At 28.5% G+C, this 20,784-nt stretch overlaps 1 protein-coding gene across 2 annotated transcripts in view; it reads right to left on the bottom strand.

Moving 5' to 3' along the window:
- The window catches only part of LOC107439276 (uncharacterized), a 288,195-nt gene that overhangs the window by 131,212 nt on the left and 136,199 nt on the right, over window positions 1–20,784 (bottom strand). For both annotated transcript variants that reach the window (XM_087154669.1, XM_087154670.1), the window contains exons 5-8: window positions 13,984–14,106; window positions 11,040–11,162; window positions 5,690–5,815; window positions 3,406–3,528 (exon numbers count right to left, since the gene is read on the bottom strand). In XM_087154669.1, coding sequence (XP_087010795.1) covers window positions 3,406–3,528; window positions 5,690–5,815; window positions 11,040–11,162; window positions 13,984–14,106 — 495 coding nt within the window. The remainder of the gene's footprint in view (window positions 1–3,405; window positions 3,529–5,689; window positions 5,816–11,039; window positions 11,163–13,983; window positions 14,107–20,784) is intronic.

Raw genomic sequence — 20,784 nt, 5'->3', positions numbered from 1 at the left:
TGCTGCACACGTAAATGATATTACAGTTTACCCAGCTCAGCGATTTTTTTTCTTTCCATAATTTGACAACAATTTGCTATTTTCATTGTACTAATGCGACTTGACTGTTTTTATTTTATGATACTCTTAGCTGTGACGTTAATGTCCAGAAGATATTAAAGCTAATGAACTTTTTTAAAACTGTTATTTACTATAAAAAGTTAAATCGAATCATAAATTTTTTATGTATCTAATAACTGAACTACTTTTCCCTAAATTTCAATGCAAATTTTAAAGCAATTATTTAAAATTAATTAAAAGACTGATTCGTTCTATTTAATCTTTTATATGTAAATTCTTATATATATATCAGAAAATTTTTTTGTTTCTTAAATTTGCGTTGATAAAAAATCACGAATACATAATTACGAAAAGTAAAATAAATATACACTCTGCTGCTACATCATTATTATTGTGTTTGAATATAAAATTTAATTAAAAGAGTTCTCAAAAAATCTTTTCATTTAATTCAAAAATGAATCAAAGTTGGCTGTCTCAAATTAAAGCAAAAATGATACATAAAAGACATCCTAATTAGTACAGAAGTTGAAATAATAATTAATTAGAGTAGAAACTTCGTGTTCATTTGGACTCAGAATAATAGCAACAAAAGAAAATCAATACACTCGAATTTGTAGTTTATTTAACAATAAACGGCATATGCTCTTTGAAAAGAGTAAGTTTTAGATAAAACTAAAGAGTCACACTTACTTAAATTTTAGCTGTAACAGTTATATTAGGTTTTTCAAGGATTTTTAAAATAATCAAAATACGTTTTATGTTTATTATTATTACACTCTGTCATTAGGGAATTCATTCATCTTATAGAATTACTGAAAAAGGCCAATTAGTTTCATCTACTCTTTGAAGTGGGAAATATATAGACGCTTTAAAATTTTAGAAAAAAAAAACTAAAAAGTTCTCTTGTAAATTTTTAAAATTATTTACTAAAATATAGACAAACGTAAAATTAAATGAAAAATAAATGTATTTCTATGTAAATAAATAATTTTAAAAAATCACACCTCATTTTCAGTCACTAAAAATAACAATATTATATTTGTCTTGCTATTTATAAGTCTTTAAAATTTGAATGACAACCATTTAATTTAGAATGACAACTATTTAATTTCTAATTACATCCAACTTATAAATGTCTTTTAACTATTGGGTTGTTCGGAAAGTAATTTCGTTTTTTTAAAACCAAAATGAAAAACGATTTTTTTAGTGGATATATATTTTATTGAATTATATATTGTCCATTCAGTTTCAGTACCTATTGCACCTTTTCTGACAGTAGAATGATTCCACGCTCTTACTTTCTTTTTCTTTGCTGGCAAAAGAAAAAAAAATAATCCAGATAATTTTTGACCTCCTAATTTGAGGTAAATGTTTTACCATCTAAAAAGTTTGCATAGACCTTAACATTCTTGTAGACAAATCATTCGTCCCCACTGGTGATGTGCTTAAAAAGTGGATAATTTTCTTGACGTTTGAATAATAAATTACAGACGCCAACGTGAAGGCAAAAATATCTTTCCTCCAGAACATGATGAACCCGTGTGTCTAGCTTTGATATTATATTTAGGCGTTTCTAATGATTGTGAACAGTCGAATTGGAAAAAAATTAATCTCTCAGCAATCTCACTTGTTATTCTCCAGTTTGCATCTGTTAAAGTCTTTATTGTATTCTCATCAGCTTCAACTGGCGTTCTAGAACGTGGTGCATCGTCAGCATCAAAATCGTGGAATCGAAATTTTTCAAATCAGTTTTGGCACTGGCGTACTGTCAATATGCCTTTTTGAAAATTCTGCTTTTTACTTTCCATATTTTAAGATGCTGCTGTTTTAATTTAATTGTACGACAATTACGAAATTACTTTTTTCTTTTATTTATTATTATGCGTGTATTGTTATAATCTTTTTATTAATCGCATTATAGGTGACTTATATTCTGAAAAACCTAACGACAAAATTTACGGAAAAAAAAAAAAGTTAGTAACTTAAAATCAATGTTTCCAATATCAAAATTGTAATATGCATGACTACTAATGATGGATATGTGATTGAAAAATGTTTCTACAAATGGTTGTGTTTCATAAGTTCAGTTTATTTGTAGTTCGAGTAAAAGTAATATAATTAAATATATAAGAAATTTAAAAAAAAACCCCAGTAAAATAGAAGATTTTAATCACCTATAAGTCACCTTAATCTAAATAAAAACCGAAAGGCTGCTTGTATCTTTTTATTATCTTAATTTAAAATAAATTTATATCTTATATATTGATTTACATCTTTTTAATTTATTTGTATTAGAAATTTGCAGTTTCCCGTTAAGTTGGCAATGCCCTGTTTGGAATTTTGGAGCGTGCTGAGGCAATGCCCTGTTTGGAATTGTGGAGCGTGATGAGGCAATGCCCTGTTTGGAATTTTGGAGCGTGATGAGGCAATGCCCTGTTTGGAATTGTGGAGCGTGCTGAGGCAATGCCCTGTTCGGAATTTTGGAGCGTGATGAGGCAATGCCCTGTTTGGAATTTTGGAGCATGCTGAGGCAATGCCCTGTTCGGAATTTTGGAGCGTGATGAGGCAATGCCCTGTTTGGAATTTTGGAGCGTGATGAGGCAATGCCCTGTTTGGAATTGTGGAGCGTGATGAGGCAGGTACAAGTTTCGCCCAAATTTTCTGTAACTTTAATAAGATTTAACTTGAACGGAAATATGGTTCCGTTTAACACCTTATTTAGAATATAGCATATTTGTACCAAAATATAGTTTAAGGTGCCGATGCTATGGTTCAGCGCTGAACCAATTTTTTGGGCGGATGGTGGCGAGTAATAACATGAGGGATGTGCAGTTCGCTTTAAATTAATTTTCTGAAAAACTTACCTCTAAATTATTAAAAAAGCATAATTTGTTTAATTTTGAATAAAGATGTTAAGAATTACAACAATGGGCCAATTTTCTGATAACTAGAAGTAGGATGCATAATTTCTTCTGTTTTGAGTGCGAAAACGTAGAAACCCAAACCACTAACGAAGAATTTCGATTACAAAAATGATTGCAACAGGTTTTAAAATAACTTATTGCTTTTAGATTGTCGTTCTTGAAAAAAAATCTTATCTTACAATCTACAGAAACGTTTGTCTTTTAAATAAATAAAACAAAACTCTTTTCGTTATATGCTCAGAAAGTTGCTCAATGTTCGAAGAATTTTCAAGGATTGCGCACTTAGTACCATTTACTAAGAACTTGAGCAAGCATATCATGTAATCAATCCATAAGTTACTACTCAATTAAACCTGCTTTATTTAAATAAGCATGCATTAGTTCCTATTTGTATAAAACTTGTTTTAGAATAAACAATCACCTGTGCAGGATTTTCCATCTCGAGCCAATTGGTAGCCAGCCAAACAGCTGCAAACTGTTCTACCAGCAAGCATGTCGCAACGTTGAGAACAACCCCCATTGTCACGAGCACAAGTATCTAAAGCTAAAAGAAAAAATGGTAAATTTTCTTTCACTTCAACTATCTTTATTGAGTTAAGCTAAACCATGTAAATTTGTTACAGAGTGAAGCATTTAAACTTGCAAAAACATTTGACAAAAACCATTCACGCGTGCTTAAAAGTTCGATAACTCATTAAAAAACGGATATTCTGCATGTTTTTTACGAGTGTTTTAAAAAGAATTGCCAATAGCAGCAACCGATTTGGATTATTTACTGCATTGCTTTTTTAATAAAATAAAAGAAGAAGGATTTAATTTTCTTCACGATCCCTTGAGTGTTTTCATAATTAAATTGGAAAAAATAACCAGACTGAGTCTATCTAACATTTTGCTTATTTCAAGGGAAGCATACTCAATTATTTTCTTCAGCAATTTTTTTTAAAGATCTACTATTAAAATATTTCTTCAGTAATGATAAACATTATTAAGCAGAGTATCGCTTCATTTCGTGGCAATGAGGTACTTCAATTACTACTCTCATTAAATGAGCGTAAACTTATCAAGGCTGAATTTTGTTGTAAGGTATTGATTTTTGTCTTGAGAAGAAAAAAAAAATTGAGCTTCTTCAGCATAAGCTGATGACATTTAAAGTGAACAGCGTGATGCGTATTAGAATAATTATTTAAAATGAGTTTTTAAAAGCTTACTCTAATAGTTATTCCTTAAATTAAAAGAATATTAATAAAAATATTAAAAATGTTTTGAATTAAAATTTTTAATAAATTAATAATTTGCTAATTAGAATTTGTATATTTATTTTGTAGATAAAAGCTGAATGCATTGTTAATCATTGGTTAGAGTCTTAAGAGATTCGCTATGCATTCCGCCTAACTATCTGTTGGATAACAGATCTGTTTCACTGCCACAAACTGGAGTGACCTGAGTTCGTATATAGTAAACAATGCTATAGTTGAATTGAAAATTGCTTTGAAATATGATGATTACCATATTATCCCCTATCTTTAACTGGTATGACCTGAGGTAGACCTGAAAATTTAAATTTTCAGCTAGTGGTAAACTCTAATAATTTAGTAGTCACTTTTTCCTCAAACCTAATGAGTCAGTGACCAATATCGATAGGTCCTTTTCACTTAATAGCAACTTTCAGCAAACTTTATTGTTTGCTTGGATTAAATTTTATCTTTAAAATAATCACATTAAAAATAATCTTAAGCTATAAGCTATACATACTGAATTTAGTTAAACATACTGAAATGCTTGAAAATATTTGGGTATGTGAAATACATTGTATATTACAATTATAAAGTACGTGAATTTTTAAAGAACTCTCCTTCCACATGAATTTCTTAAATCACAAATTTATTCTGTTTTTCAGAGTCTTTTTGCATTGATATACTTTTATATTTTTTATACATTTATATTTTCTTTATAAATCATTTAATGATTTATAAAAAGAGAAAAAAGGTTACCAGTTGTTTATTTAATTGAAGTCGCCACTTTTTTTGTTGACTCGCTACATTGGAGAGTGGTTATTTTCAGTTCCAACATGAACCCTTATACAATATGTAATATTTAATACTATAGTTGAATCAAATATTGGTTTGAATTGTAAGAGGATTTCAACACACTAATCCCTTTGAATAATCTTTGTCCCTTACATAAACTAAAATGACCTGAAACCGTATACAGCATGTATTGTTTAACTTAATGGTTAAATTAAATATTGGTTTAGCGTTCAAGATATTCTCAATGTATTACACCCTTTGAACGCCTATGTTCTAATCATAAATTGCAGTGACTTGAGGTCATATGCAGTATGTATAGTGGATTAGACAGAAAAGGGGAACAATAACAGCATTGCACAACAGGACAAACAAATCATATTTGGAAGACAGCTAAACCGTTGGGACGCGGAGAATTCCTAAACGTAATGTATCTATTGTTTTAGTGAGAAAAGCCTAGGCCCGTTTATCAAAAATTAGTAAAAAGGCTGTAAACACAAATACTAGCGTTAATGTACCTTATTTTTTAATTACAGATAATGATCAATATCTGTAGATATTTAAAAGCATTTTATCATTAAGTATTCCTTACTCTTAGGGGTGCAGATGTGAATTATAGCTAAATAAAAATTTATTTTAGACTAGTCAAAGTTTACATAATAATAATAAAAGGAAACCAACCTTCACATGTTTTTCCATCAGAATTTAATCTATATCCATGGCGACATCGACAACGAGTTCGTCCGTGGATTTCATCACAAATATGTTGACAGCCACCATTATTGATTTTACATTGTTGTACTACATCTATGAAAATAATAGAAACATAAATTTTTTTTTAACGAGTTTAGAGGGTACTAATACATTTTTGCATAGAATTTGTTTCGGAAGTTTGATTAATAAAACAGTATTTTTTACAATGTGTATTATTTTTTAAACGCAGTGAGTTATTTTCGTTTCCAAATGATATAATCAGCGATTGCTGAAAAAGGCTACGTAGAAAATTTTAATGTTTAAATAATGTGTAATTTGTTAAAACGTTTCCTGCTTTTGACAATAGTTTCTTCTATTGTTTGGTGATAAGTAATGAAGAGGTTGCAGTAAGGATGAGGTATAGACTGTCTAAGCTAAGAACTCCTCCCGCCATGAAATCTGAGGCCGTCTGGTTCTATGGAAACAAGAATGGCTCATTTTAGGGAGGGTAGCTTCATACACGTTTTAACAAAAACATAAATAATGTAAAACAAAGAGAAAACTAACTTTACAGGATGTTTTATGCCTTGTTTCAAAATCATTCGGAAAACTAAAAGCATACAAAAAATGAAGCTATCCAGTTTTTTTAGTTTACCCCTTTCTGAAAATTAGACATACCTCTTTGATTGCTGGCTATATTCAAAAGAAAATTGTCTGCTTTGTGTAAGATTTATCGTTACGCGCAGACTTTGTACAAAGGTAAAGTTTTAATATAAATACAAATAAATATAATAATTGGTTATGGAAATAACTTTTGAACAATCAGAAGGGATTAGAATAAAAACGCATTTTATTATAGGAACTTGAAAAAATTATATATTTTTGATAATGAGAAAACCTTAAAGAAATATTACTTTAATTCACATAGTTAGAATAGAGTTTAAATACTAGTATCAGTTAAACTCAACACAAAAATCATGAAATATATATTTTTCTTAGTTATTACCATTTTATGTTTAACAATGGGAAACTAAAAGTTCTTAACAAATGGAATTCTTTCACTCTTGTTATCCGTTAAAAGTTTTATAGCTTCATTACTCTTCTAGGAATAAAGAGGCAAAGTAGAAAAGTAATTGGATAAAAATTCCGTCCTTTTTTTGAATTAATTCAAATCATTTGCTGTCAGCCTGCATAACTGAAAGGAACGATTTCGACAAATGTTAAAAGGTTTAGATAGCATGAATAATGGAATAAAAGAATCCCTTCAAAAGAAAGACTAACATGGAAATACCGCAGAGATTATAATGGTTGCATTTTAATAATCAATGCAGCTTGACTTCATGCTTTTTGCAAGAAGTTTTTGAGTATAATTTCGATGTATATCCATTAATAAAATATCATAGTTATAGAATTGTATGAAATTAAACATAAAATAATTTCATTAAAACTTATAATGTTTATTTATGCATTTTTTTTAAAATTCGATCTTCAGTTTTTTTACTGAAAAATTGATAGTGATTGATATTATTATGAAAACCTGAATTGGTTTTCTGTTTTTGATATTGGAAAAAACTTCAATAAATATTACTTTAACTCACACAATCTAAAAGATTGAACAACTAATAAGCAGTTTAGGACACAAGTACTAGAAAAATATAGCAAAAAAATAATAAAATATATCTTTTTCTTAAACATTACCATTAAACCATTTTATTTTTCTGCAAAAGAAAGCTAAAACTTTTTAACAATGAAATCTTTTCCTCTTGTTATCCGTTAAAAGTTTTATAGCTTCATTACTCTTCAAGAATAAAGAGACAAAGTAGAAAAGTAATTGGAAAAAAATTCCGTTCTCTTTTTGAATAAATTCGGATCATTGGCTGTCTAGGAAAGAATTTGACAGCTTTCAGAACTGAAAGGAACAATTGCGACAAATGTTAAAAGATTTAGATAGCTTGAATAATGGAATAAAAGGGTCCCTTCAAAGGAAAGACTAACATGGAAATGTCACAAAGATTTTAATGGTTACGTTTTAATGAAATAGTTGAACTGCATACTCTTTGAAAAAAAAAACTTTTTGAGAATGTCTTTAAAATATATTTATTAAAATTCATCAATTCAGAAATAAGTGTTAGTTAGAAAAAAATTCTTACCTTTACAAATAATAATTTTAAATCCTTACTTAAATATATGTAAAAGAGTTAGAACGGTTAGTCAATGTGCACACAAAAACTTTTCAATAAATCGATATTTCTTCTAGAAAAACCTATTACACTGTTATTATAAATTTGTTCATCTATAAAAATGTTTAAAAACTACAGGAGTTTGTAATTTATTAATTAGTATGTGTTACTACACGACTAAAAGTTATATTTATTTTAAAACATAGTTTTAAGATACTGTAAGTTCTTTTTTTTTTTTTTTTTTTAGAGAAAATTCTTATTTCTATTAAGGTCATATTTTCCAGATTCTGGATTTGGAAAGTAGCTGTTATCTTTCGACCTAATATGTCAGAAAAAAGTTTATTTTTAAACTTAAAATGTAGGTTAGAATATTTTATCAAATTTAAGACTAGACCCTCAAACTATTAAAACTGAGTTCATCATGAGAAAAAAAGCATAGTATAAACTACTAGAATATGGAAAAGTTGACCGTATATTTGGCTTTGTGGGAACACCAAAAAGCTCGGTAATTTTTACTAAACGCGTTAGTAATGATTTCGGTAAATTTAACAATAAAATATGGTTTTATAATATGTGTTGAAATTCGGTAATTTTATCATGATACCTTAGAACCTGGTATAAATACTATTTATTTGGTTACATTTATTTTTTATTTTTGTATTTGTTATTAAACCTGTAATAATAAGAACTATAATTTTGAAAACCAGAATTTCCAGCCAACCGTTATCATATTAACGGAAAAATTAGCAAAAGAATGGTTAATACCATATATGTTGGTTTTCTTAACGAGAATTATGATTTTGTTTTACTTAAAATGTCATTACCATACATTTTACCAGATTTTTTCCCCGGTGTACCAATATTTTTTTTTAAATAAAACTCCCCTCATATTCTCAGAGAATGAAGCAGCTTTATATTAGATATTGAATACTTGATGGAGCGCTTTTATCAGCTTTATATATCGCGACGACCTTGCATCTTTTGTTTCGTCAACATAGAAATTAATCATAAAATAATTGTTCTTGTTAAAATAAGTTTTTAATTTGAATAAAAGAAGTAAATTTTTTCCGCGAGCAAATGAATTAAGTTTCCGTTTCGCCTAGAGAATTATAAGGGCCAGAAAAAGGAAACAAAAGTGAGTCCTAATTTTTTATTTGTAAAAAATATTACAGCTTTTAATTTATTTTAATTTGAGGTCGCAATTATTTCATTCCACGAACTTTTAAGTCTATAAACAGCACAATAACTCTTATACGTAGATTTATTTCCACCAATGCCAAAAGTTGTTAACTTTTTTCTACGCCTATACTTAACTGCTACTGAAAACATCTCTAATTATCAGAATTTAATATAATTAAGAATCAAGAGTGATTTTTGTAGTATGTTTAAGAGACAAAATTAGTTTAACCAAGATTTTAACTTTTTTACATATTCTAAATGAATTTTTCGAGGTAATATTTTTTATTTCTTTTAATGGCAGGTACTGAACTTTTAACGTCCTTCACCTAGGGAGATGCCGGAAGTGTTGCTCATTTAACGTTACCCACTGGGCACCTGAGGGTGGGCCACATTCACACATCACGCACAGCAGAGGACAACACATAGAGAGAAACATCCATGCCCAGAGCGGGATTCGAACCCTCAGCCATTGGCCTCGCTAACCACTCGGCCACCTGGCCGGATTTCGAGGAAATATACAGAGTTAACAATTATACAGGAAATATACAGATAACAATTTACAGAGTGAAAATACCACCAATAGTTCAAAAGTTACTAACGATAATTCGTTTTTTCCACAGTTATTGTAAGTTACATTTTTAAAGTAGTAATTAATGGAACATTTTCTAGGCTTAACTTTCACTGAGAAAAATATGTAATATTGAAATCTACTAAATTTTAGAAATTTTTAATTTATCTGAGATATATTTTCAATGCAAGTTGCACTTATCATCCAGTAACTTACAAAAAATTTCAAGATCAAATTTTCATTGAAGTAAAATGTATAATGATAAAACGTATTAAAATTCAGAGATATTGGATTTATCTAAGTCAATAGCGTTTCAACGTCAGTTGCATTTTTAATGTAGTAATTGATACAAAAAATTATAGAATTACCTTTCATTGAACAAAAGAAATAATCTCTATACACGGGGTTCACAATAAAAAATAGACCACTCAGAATAACTTTTGATGTCATGATCGGATCTTCACTTTCTTGGACTCAATCTTAAGGTTCGAGGGGGTGACTAGAAATATGCTAATTAATAAACGCAGACGATATTTTAAGTTACGAATTAAACACAAAAACGTACTTCCTCTGAATAAACATACTTTTCTTTCAACGAATTCTTATTTTTAACTCCCGAAATATAGGGAGTGTTGCAATCTTTTAAATATGGTCCAAATAGTTTTTTGGTTAAAAGAATGGTCCAGAATTTGTACCTCTTCATATTAATTTCCCTTTTTGCGTATTTTACCATATCTCGAGATCTTTTTAAGCTAATTCAAAATTTTTTGTACACAATTGTAAAATTCGTTTGCCCAAAGATAATTCCATGCAAAATATAATTTTTAGCAAATTTTTATTATTTTTTTAATATTTATTCCATTGTAGTCAAAAAGATTTTGAATAGTAAGGTATAAATGTTTTTTACACAATGCTAGAGAATATAATTATAAAGCAAAATACAAAATTTCAGCGAAATCGGTCGAACAGTTTCTGAGAAATCGAAATAGTTGTATCGAAAAAAGTTCTGCTTGACTAATTACGCTCAGATTTTGTATTTCGTCATGTAAAATTGCTTTCCTTAAAATGATGCAAAAATTGTATACCTATGAATTCAGAAACTTTTCGACTATAATTAAATAAAATAATAAATATTTATCAAAAGCTATTTTTTTAATGGAATTTTCTAAAAATTAAAAATTAAATACATTTAAATTAAAAAAGCTCTCGATATTAGGTGAAAGTACATTTTTGCGTTTTATTTTCTTAACTTAAAGCATAATCTGTACTAATCAACTAACATATTTGAAGTCACCTTCTCAAACCATTAAGATTGAGTTTTAGAATCTGAAGATCCGATCATTAGATAAACAGTATATTCAGGGTGGTCCGTTTTTTTTTGTTGAGCACTATAAAAATTTTTCTTGCTTACCAATGCATGTCCGCCCATCAGTATGAAGTCGTTGACCTGGCAAACATTCACACGAATATCCGCCATCGTAATTGATGCACTTGCTTTGACAACCTCCATTATGAACTAAGCATTCATCGACATCTGTAAAATATTAAATTATTCATTACTAAATTCAATCTCTTTCTCAAAATTTGTAGAACCTCGCAAGAGGTTACAGTGTTTAATAAATAATCCCACGAAATTGAAAGCTGAAAGATATTACTCGATCGCTTCCAAAATATACAAATTGGAAATAACAGTCGACATGTTTCAAGCTCTCAAAAATTGGCTAATATTGCCAGAAGTGAATCTAACGAAACAAAGTGATTTGAAATATAAAATGTAATCAAGTAAAATGTAAACAAGAAAAACCCTGCTCTGTTTTTTTAATCCTTTTTCTCTCTCGGCTACTGAGGTTTTTCTAGTTTTGTTTCTCACTTTTATTTTTCCATTTTTTATTTTGCAGCTTTTTCATATTTCAAATTACTTTTGCTTTTTCTCCTTCACATCTGGCAAGTCTTGAAAATGGGAGCCTGTTTTTGAGTGCTTGAAACCTGTCGATTGTTATTTCCAGTTTGTATATTTATGAAGTAAATGAAGTTTATAATTAAATAATAGCTTACAGTGTTGTTTTATTTACGTAGAAATAAGCGCAGTGACTGATTCTTGAAATATAAGAAGAAGTGTAACAATTTGAATGTAAAAAAGAATTCCCATTAAAATTTAGTAAACATTTTATCAACATATGTGAAATTAAAATTATAGCTCAATAAATAAAAAATATAATTATAGTGATTTATAACCATGTTTAATAAAATTAATTAAAAAAATATTGCTTAAAATTTTTTTTGTTTTATTTTTTCGAATTGAAAGTATTTAACATAACATTAAATGTAATTGCTATTGAAAACATTTTCAGAAGTTCTTTAAGAATTACAATACATACAAATAAATATTTCAGGATAATATTAAAATTGGGAAAAATAACATCTTTTCCTTTTTCTGAGACATAAAATACGATTTATGAAATATTACTTAGAGAAAAGAAGTTTTATAAAATGCGCTTTGCAAACTTTTTATGGCATTTACGAAGTCAAAAACAAGAAAAAGGTAATCCATTGCCTGAACTTCCCCAGGGAAATGGAAAAAGACATTTCAGAACATCTTCAAAACATCATTCAATTTTTACTCATCTTTTCTAGAAATCACCAGTAACATTCAATACAGCATTAGAAAAGAAAAAAAAAAGAAAAAATTTTTCTTAAAAATTTGCAATCTAAGAAAAGTTCCTCATGTAAACAAAAAGGAAATGGAACTTTGGAATGATAAAATACATTTTAGTTTTAGTTTTATGTGTTACCATGTAATCCAAAAGAACTTTGTTTTCTTTAAAAGGGCCATTTAAAAACAGTATAAGCTGGGTACTTTAACCATTCTTTTTTTACTTTCTTTGTCCAACGAGCATTCTTAATTAGATTTATGATGGAGCACTTTGACTAAAATCGGAAGAATTGAAAAGAAATAAAAATGGAAATCATTATATGATGTGTGAAATTAATTAAGATTCAAAAGTTATTTCTTATCAAAGTAAATTATGCCTTATCTCTCTAAAGAAATGGTAATATTTGAATGGAAAATCTCTTTTCTTTGAATAAACTCAGGCAATAAGAAATCTGAAATGAATTGAAAAGATAATTTTAAAGCCTTTAAAGTTCCAAAGGAATAATGAATAATGAGTAGTTACTTATGAATAAATAAGTTTTAAAACGCTTTTCAAATTAAAAAAAATTAACAAAGGCTTTATTTTAAGCTTTTGTCAGCTGTATCGATCTCACTGTCTTGGATTTATAAATAATAAAATTTGTTTAAATATTAATACGACTTCTTGTTTCTGGTTTATAATTCATTTCAGACATTTTAATGACTTTTTCGAAGTAATAAATTGTTATAGTAGCTTAAAAAGAATTAAATTGAATGAAGTTTAATCCAGGTAAATGAAAAAGTCCAGATTCAACAAAGCAGAAGATTCAACAAATTATTCCCTTATTGGTCACAATTTTTTTAAAATTTATTATTGTTTAATTTGATTTATAATTTTTGAAACCTTATTTTAGGAAGGATTTTATAAATGATGTTTTATAAGCGAGTATTCTTTTAAAAAAGTTGAACATTATTTATATAAATAATAAATAAATGGTTCTCACAAAAAAGTTTTTATAATCGGATGTGATTAATTAAATATAAATAATTTCAACGTATGCAGTAAGATCAAAATGCGCTTTAATTAAAAAGAAACTGACATAAATTTATTTAACTGACATTTTAAAACCTCATGTTGGGTAAAATGATTATGCATGAAATTGAAAGCAGTAATTTTACGCCATTCGTAGAATTAATGACACTTTTATTTCTAGTCTTTGATATTTATGAAATAAGTTAAGAGTACAAAAATACCTAAATATAAACATTTTAGTCTGAGAAAATCTTATTAAATGAACTATAAGTAAAAAGAATCTTCATATTCTTTTTGTTCATTGTTCCTTTAGTATAATTTTAAATTAGAAAATTATTATTAAAATATCATTTTGTCACATTTTTTAAGAGTAATTATTGAGTTATGAAAATTTCAAATATAATCACCTCTTTCAAATATTCATAGATTTCTTTTAGATCTTTAATTAAAATTTTTATTTTTCGAATGTAAATTAATTATGATATTTTAGATAAAAAAGTAAAGTTTTTTTATTTCCACCTATTTTTGAATTACCCTAGTTTTTCTAAGTAGCAGTGTTAAATATAATTATTCATTTACAAAAGGGGTTAGATAATAATTTTCTAGGGATGGTGCATTAGCACTATCATTTATAATAATAATACCAACATGGTTTACTGATTGAATTGCTGATTAGAATATATTACAAACCAGAACATGTCTGCCCATCAGAAGTTAGTTGATAACCAGGATTGCAGCGACAGTAGAAGCTTCCTAGTGTATTACAGCAATGATGATGACATCCTCCATTGTTCATAATGCATTCATTGACATCTGTGTTAAGACGATAAAAACAATGACTCCTCTTAAATTATTTTAAAATAGTACACGATATTTGAATAACGAAAAACAATTTCGTTTTATCAATTTGCAATTTCTTTAAAAAATTTTTAAGAATATTTTATAAATTTGCATGTGAGAAAAATAATTAATAACTTGCAGTCAAATTATTTAATTAATAACTCTTTATAACTTGCAAGACACAATGCTAAGTTGAAGATATTGTAAGAATGCAGATGACAGGAAGTTAGAGTGGTTACAGTAAACTATATTTTATAAGTTTCAGATTTCCTAAAAATTCCATTCAAGGATTTCTTAAAAATATGCTGAAATTTGAATTTGATGTTTCTTAAACAAAAGTTTCAATGATTACGACTTTTACATATAAACGTTTATTAAAATACAGTCGACGCTCGGCATAACGAACTTTGTGGTCTGAACGAAAACGGACGTTATAACGTGAGGTCACTATAACGTAACTGCATAAAATTAGTTCAAATATTTACTTATATTTCACAAATTTTAGATTTATTTTGGGCAAAAGCATGCTACACATTGGATAGAATTATGAAACTGACTAATGCAGTTTTTTTCCTCAATATAATGTTATTGTTGCTGTTGTCGTAGGCCATTAAGGCAGAGGGGGTGAGATTGTTCTTGTTTTCCAGGGGAACAATCTATAACCAAGAATTCGACTTCTGTCACACCCTTATGTCACATCCTTTCATAAGGCGGACCCATTCACACATCCATTCAATCATCCACAGATTACATTTTTGACCTGAACCGCAGAACGATCAATCTCCCTTCCAGTATCCCCAGAGGTGTAATTTGCTGTGGGAACATGGAAGACTTTGTGATCAGATAGATTTACCGTGCACCAGACACCATTTACTGCACAGGGAGTCTTCGACCGGGCTGGATTCGAATTCCCGTTCTCATGAACGTGAGTCCAGCACCCCACAAACCTGACTATCCCGGCTTGTCAATATAATAAAATTATAATTTAATATAGTACATTAAAGGTTAAAAATGCATTTAAGATTTTTTTAATGATAATTTTAAATATTGCGCGTAAACTTTAGCCAGTCATTCAGTTCTTTTTCTTGAGTTTGAAATTTTACTTTGCAAGAATGATGTCATAAAATTAGAATACTTTGTGCTTCTGCCTTAGATATACATTACGATTTTTAATGATTGTAAACAAAGTGCTTTTCGGAATCTTGAATCATTTAATAATTTGTTCTATTCTTGCATCCACTGCCTTTAATTTTTTTTATTTCCGCTCAAAGCATATAGCTTTACACTGATTAAGACCAGCTACTTTTGCTGGGCCCATGTTCAAGAGTTCGTGGTTTCGATCCCCGCCGGCTGAAGACTTCCCGTGTAGTAAATGGTGACTGATGCACGTTAAATCTGTCGAGTCGCTAAGTCTTCATGTTCCCATAACAAATTAAAACCTCTGGGAGTACTGATCCAGGAGTTTCCTTGTCTTTTGGATTGGTTCAAAGTTACAAGGCTACAGAGTTGCACATTAGTAGTCGTAAACCCAAAATTGGGTCGGCTGTTTAACAATAGTTATAAAATAAAATGAAATGAAATAAAATAAAATAAAATAAAATAAAATAAAATAAAATAAAATAAAATAAAATAAAATAAAATAAAATAAAATAAAATAAAATAAAATAAAATAAAATAAAATAAAATAAAATAAAATAAAATAACATGCGTCTAGAGAGCGAGCAAAACTGAAATAAAAGAAGAATGGAAGTAATACCACTTGTTTTAACTCCAATATAATCACCTCTTTCAACACTTCATAAAAAGAGTAAATAATTTTTCAAAGAAGAATAATACAATTGATGAATATATTGAACTTTTTGAAAAGAAATTTTAAAAGTTTATAATTATACAGGAAACTCCGATCTCTAAATAACGTTGCAATCTACACTTCAAATTCTTAATAATGGTTTGTAATCTGTATTTCACGATTTTTTTTACCATTACACCAGGACTCTGTCTCTCTTTTTGCATTCGTTGAGAATTTAAGATGTTTCGTGTTTATTGAGCGGTATCTTCAAAAGAAATATTGGTTTGAATAGTTTCCACGAGACTTTTGTTACTGATTGACTAGTTGTTGAGGGAAGAGTGATAGTTCTGAAAGCGCATAAATTTCTAAGATATATTTTTAGAGGGATTTTCTGGGAATAAAAAAAATAAAACAGAATTTTGTTTGCTATATTAGAATGAACTTCTCAATTTGGACGTTCTAATGAGTGTTAAAATAACGTTGCGTCTATGGAACAGCAAACGGGACTTCATGAGAGGTCGATATAATGGAAAGGTAGCTCTACTGGGAGTCTACTAAAGAGCGTAGACTGTCTTTACAATTTTCTACAAGTCCCAACATATATATTTAGGTAGATTTTTAATTCATTTAAAACAATATATTTTTTTGACTATTCACCAAAGTATTGTCTGTACAAAATTTTCAATTTTTGAACAAAAATTCCCTCCTTTGGTAAACTCTACCGGGAATATTTTTAAATACTCTACCTTCCCAATGCAAAATGTAATATTCCTTACTGTTATCAGAGCTACTAGTCTTAAGAGTTCATGAAAATAGCAAAAATTTCAAGGAAAATTTATGAAATTAATAACGATAAACATTACTACTTACATCTCAAAAACTTAATTTTGGTCAAATGTATAAAGAGAAGAGTTGTTTAGAAACGGGAGAAGCAATGTACGGGTAAATTATTTGGAAAATTTTATATTAAAAAAAAATGTTATTTTTAATGAATTTTGTAAAAAATAAATACATTTTGAGAGTTACATCCTCGTATAAAAGAAACATAATTGCGCGACTTAGTTTACGATTCGTGAGTTTCATATCAGCAACCTAATTTTTAACAATTAAACGAAAATTCTAATTTTTTAAATGCTCACTATAAAAATATTTTTAATACACATATACATTTAAAACACGTCTTTTCTTTTATTTGTAAAAACGTTATTAGAGTATTTTGCTTTCAAAGAGACAGGTATTGGCTATTCAGTAGTACTCTACTATGAACTAACCCTTAGACATTATAAATCGATAAGTATTTAAAAAAACAACACTAATATGATTCAAAGCTTATTATAACTCGTAGTTTTTTGCTTTGGTTCAGCTGCTTGTGTATAAAACTATTAAATCTAAGAACACCATATTAATTGCGGTGTACTCAAATATTATTTAATTTTACTGATTTTAAATTTCAGAACTTAATTATTGAACAGATTGAAATAAGTTCCAAACAAAATAATGCCTACTTACATTATTTGGAAAAACATGATATATTTTTGAGAGAAAAAATATTTTCTTATGATTTAATAAAATAGAACCTTAGAAAGTAAATTTTAGGAATATGTCATTTAAATCTAAAAATTGTTTGCAATATAAAACTTAGTGATTGATTAAAGTTTGTTATCAGCATAAATATTAGTTAGCTATAATGCAAAATAGAAGTTATTCTTGCAAACAAAGAATCAATCCAATCATAGTTTGTAAGAATGGAAAATAAATGAGTATCATTTATAAGCACTTACATTACTCGTTTGAAATATCGATAAAATGAAGAAGTCTAGCTAAATGAATTTAACCGGCCTTAATTACTTTTCTTTGTAGTTTACTTAAAGGAGAAGTGGGACAAGTTAGATTTTCAATTTCCATTTTAGGGGCTGTTAACAAAATGAATATCTTATTGGTCAACAAATCAGAAGTTTCCATATAATCGCTGAAATTTCTACATAAAAAATAATACAGCTTAATGAATAATATATCTTAAAAAGGAAGCAATAAAAAATTAAATTATTGTAAAATAAATCATAGTAAAATGTAATAGTATTATTTTATTATCATTCCTGACGAGGTTTATACCTATTTAACTTTAAAAACGTTTGCTTGGAGCTCTATTATAATAAATCACGTCTTGTACGTGATTTTCAAAATTTTTTACAGCTGACTTTGAACTAAGTACGTACAAAAAGTTCACAAATGCAAGTACTTAATATGTTTGCCTTACATTGAAGTAATTGTTTTTATAGGTTGGGGTGTTTTTTAAACAGTATAGATTAAATATTTCATTATAATTTGATTGGGAAATATATAGTTGTTTTTAACACAAATAATTTTTTACTAAATGTCATGTATTTTATGAACAGGGCTAGTAAATAATTTACAACTATTGAACATAGTGTCAATTTTGCTTCATTGCAAAAATATCGTGATCTTTGAATAGCAGTTTTATTAACATCATATATTTAAGCTCATCTATTTATTTATACTTTGTATATGCTCAGATTAGAAATTTATTTTGAGGTTGAATATCTCCAAAAACACTATCAGAAGAAATTCTGTGAAAGGTAAAAATTCCCTTTAACATAAATGATATGTTGGCTACTCGCGTCAATGTAAATAAAAAACTGTCTAATACTATTTTTTGAATAGTTGTAGTTCATTAACGTCGCACTAGAGCTAGGCAATGGGCTGTTGGCGACGGTCTGGGAAACATTCCTGAGGATGATCCGAAGACATACCATCACAATTTTGATTCTCTGCAGGCGGGTTGGCACCCCCGCTTCTGTAGCCCAACGACCTGCTCGAGAAGTCGGACTCTTTTCTGGGGAACAGTTTAATGAGAACCAATACCGCACACCCTCGGTCCCTACGCAGACTGATCCAAATGGTCACCCACCCGCACACTGACCGCAACCAGTGATGCTTGACTTCGGTGATCTGCTGGGAACCGTCTCTAAACGATCAGTTCACTGCGGGACACTATTTTTTGAGATAATTAACACTTAAATTAGTTTTTCAACAGTTAATATTCATGAGAGTAAAATAATGTATCGGTTATTATATTTAAAAAAAATGCACTGGATACTTTAGTAATAATTTTCAATTTATCTCAACGCTCCTATATAACTTTGCTTGTGTGGTCAAAAAAATTAAAAAATGTAACTTTTACTGTTTTTAAATATTCCAGTTTATACAAAGTTAATTTTTTTAAATTAAAGTAATGACATAACGTTAATTTGACCACCAGCATGCATAAATACTTTTTATAAAATGTCTAATAATTATTCAACTATCCTTAAAAAAATGTTTAAGAAACTTAAAAAAATTTTGTTTTAAAAAACAATGTTTTAAAATAATACATGCTACAGTTTTCATTTTTCTTATTATTTCAATATGTCTATGATGATTCTCCCGGAAAAGCGTAAATGTTCGCAGCTTTTGAAATTCAATTTAAAGTATTGAAATTTAAATTTCAACATATTAAAGCATGTTTTAAATTATGTATCGAAATGGGTGTTGCATACTTTCTAATATTAATTGAAAAATAAATTTCACCTGTAAATTGAAATGTAAACCGAAAGAAAAATTTACTTTTAGTCGAAAACAAAATTGTTAATTTTATGCAATTTTTGTTGTACCCATCTTCTACCTGATTATGCCTTATCTCCATTTTTAAAAAGATCTATTTTCAGATAATTATTTTTATTTAATTATCTGCAAAATATGAGTAAAATAAAGAGCTTTAGGCAGTTTAACGCTCAAATAATTCATAGAATAAAAGCCGAGTAAGTACATTTCTGACAAAAGATAAATTGCTTATGACAAGTGTGTGCAAATTTTATAATTTCACTAAATAGAGAATTAAGATTTTCTGATTAGATTTAAATTACCCCAAATAAGCGCTGAATTTAAATATATTCTTTTAAGAAATGATAAGCTGGAAAAAAAGTTATCCAAATAAAAATCATTAATTTGTTTTATTTCATCTTCATGTATAAGAGGTAATTAAAAATGGGAGAATAGTACCTATATATTAAAATGCTGAAGTAACTCTTGTATGCAAATGAGGCAAATTTTCTTTAATCCAGGTAAGTAGGTTCTTTATTTACATCGCACTAGAGCTGCACAATGGGGCGACGGTCTGGGAAACATCCCTGAGAATGATCTGAAGACATGCCTTCGCAATTTTGATTTCTGCTGAGGGGATGGCCCCCCTGCTTTAGTAGCCCGACAACCTGCGCGCGAAGTCAAGCACTTTACGATGGAGCAGTTTAACTGGGATAGATACCGCACACCCTCGGTCCCTACACAAGCTGATAAAAGTGGTCACCCACCCGCTTACTGACAGCAGCCAGTGATGCCTACTGGAAACCTTTTCTTTACTATAAGTCCACTGCGGGACATTGTTTAGTCCAATATTGCATATTGAAAATCTTTTAAAGCTTTTTTCATGTAGACAAGTTATTTTCATAAACTTAGAAGATAGTTTATAATTACGAAAATGTTTAAAAAAAAATTAACCATAAAATATTGTCTTCATTGCTTAAATCAGAATATTGATTTACAAAACACGAGTAGTTTATTATTTTAGAAAACGACAATTATTTCTAAACGATAATTTTATTATATGATCATTCAAAACAATGTAGAAAGATAGAAATTCATATTTAAAAGAAATCATAGCTTGAAAGTTATAAAGCAACAATTATTTATTACATATCGATGTACAAAGTAGTTGATCTTCTTACTGGTGGTAAAATAAGTTTTAAATTGTGAAGTAATCACGAATGGTTAGTTTCTATACAACTTGATTTGAATAGTGGATGATT

This window comes from Parasteatoda tepidariorum, chromosome 11 (assembly GCF_982258835.1).
Source record: "Parasteatoda tepidariorum strain Cologne lab strain chromosome 11, Ptep-v5.0, whole genome shotgun sequence".
Classification (NCBI taxonomy): Eukaryota; Metazoa; Arthropoda; class Arachnida; order Araneae; family Theridiidae; genus Parasteatoda; species Parasteatoda tepidariorum.
This window is presented reverse-complemented; position numbering and strand designations above follow the sequence as displayed.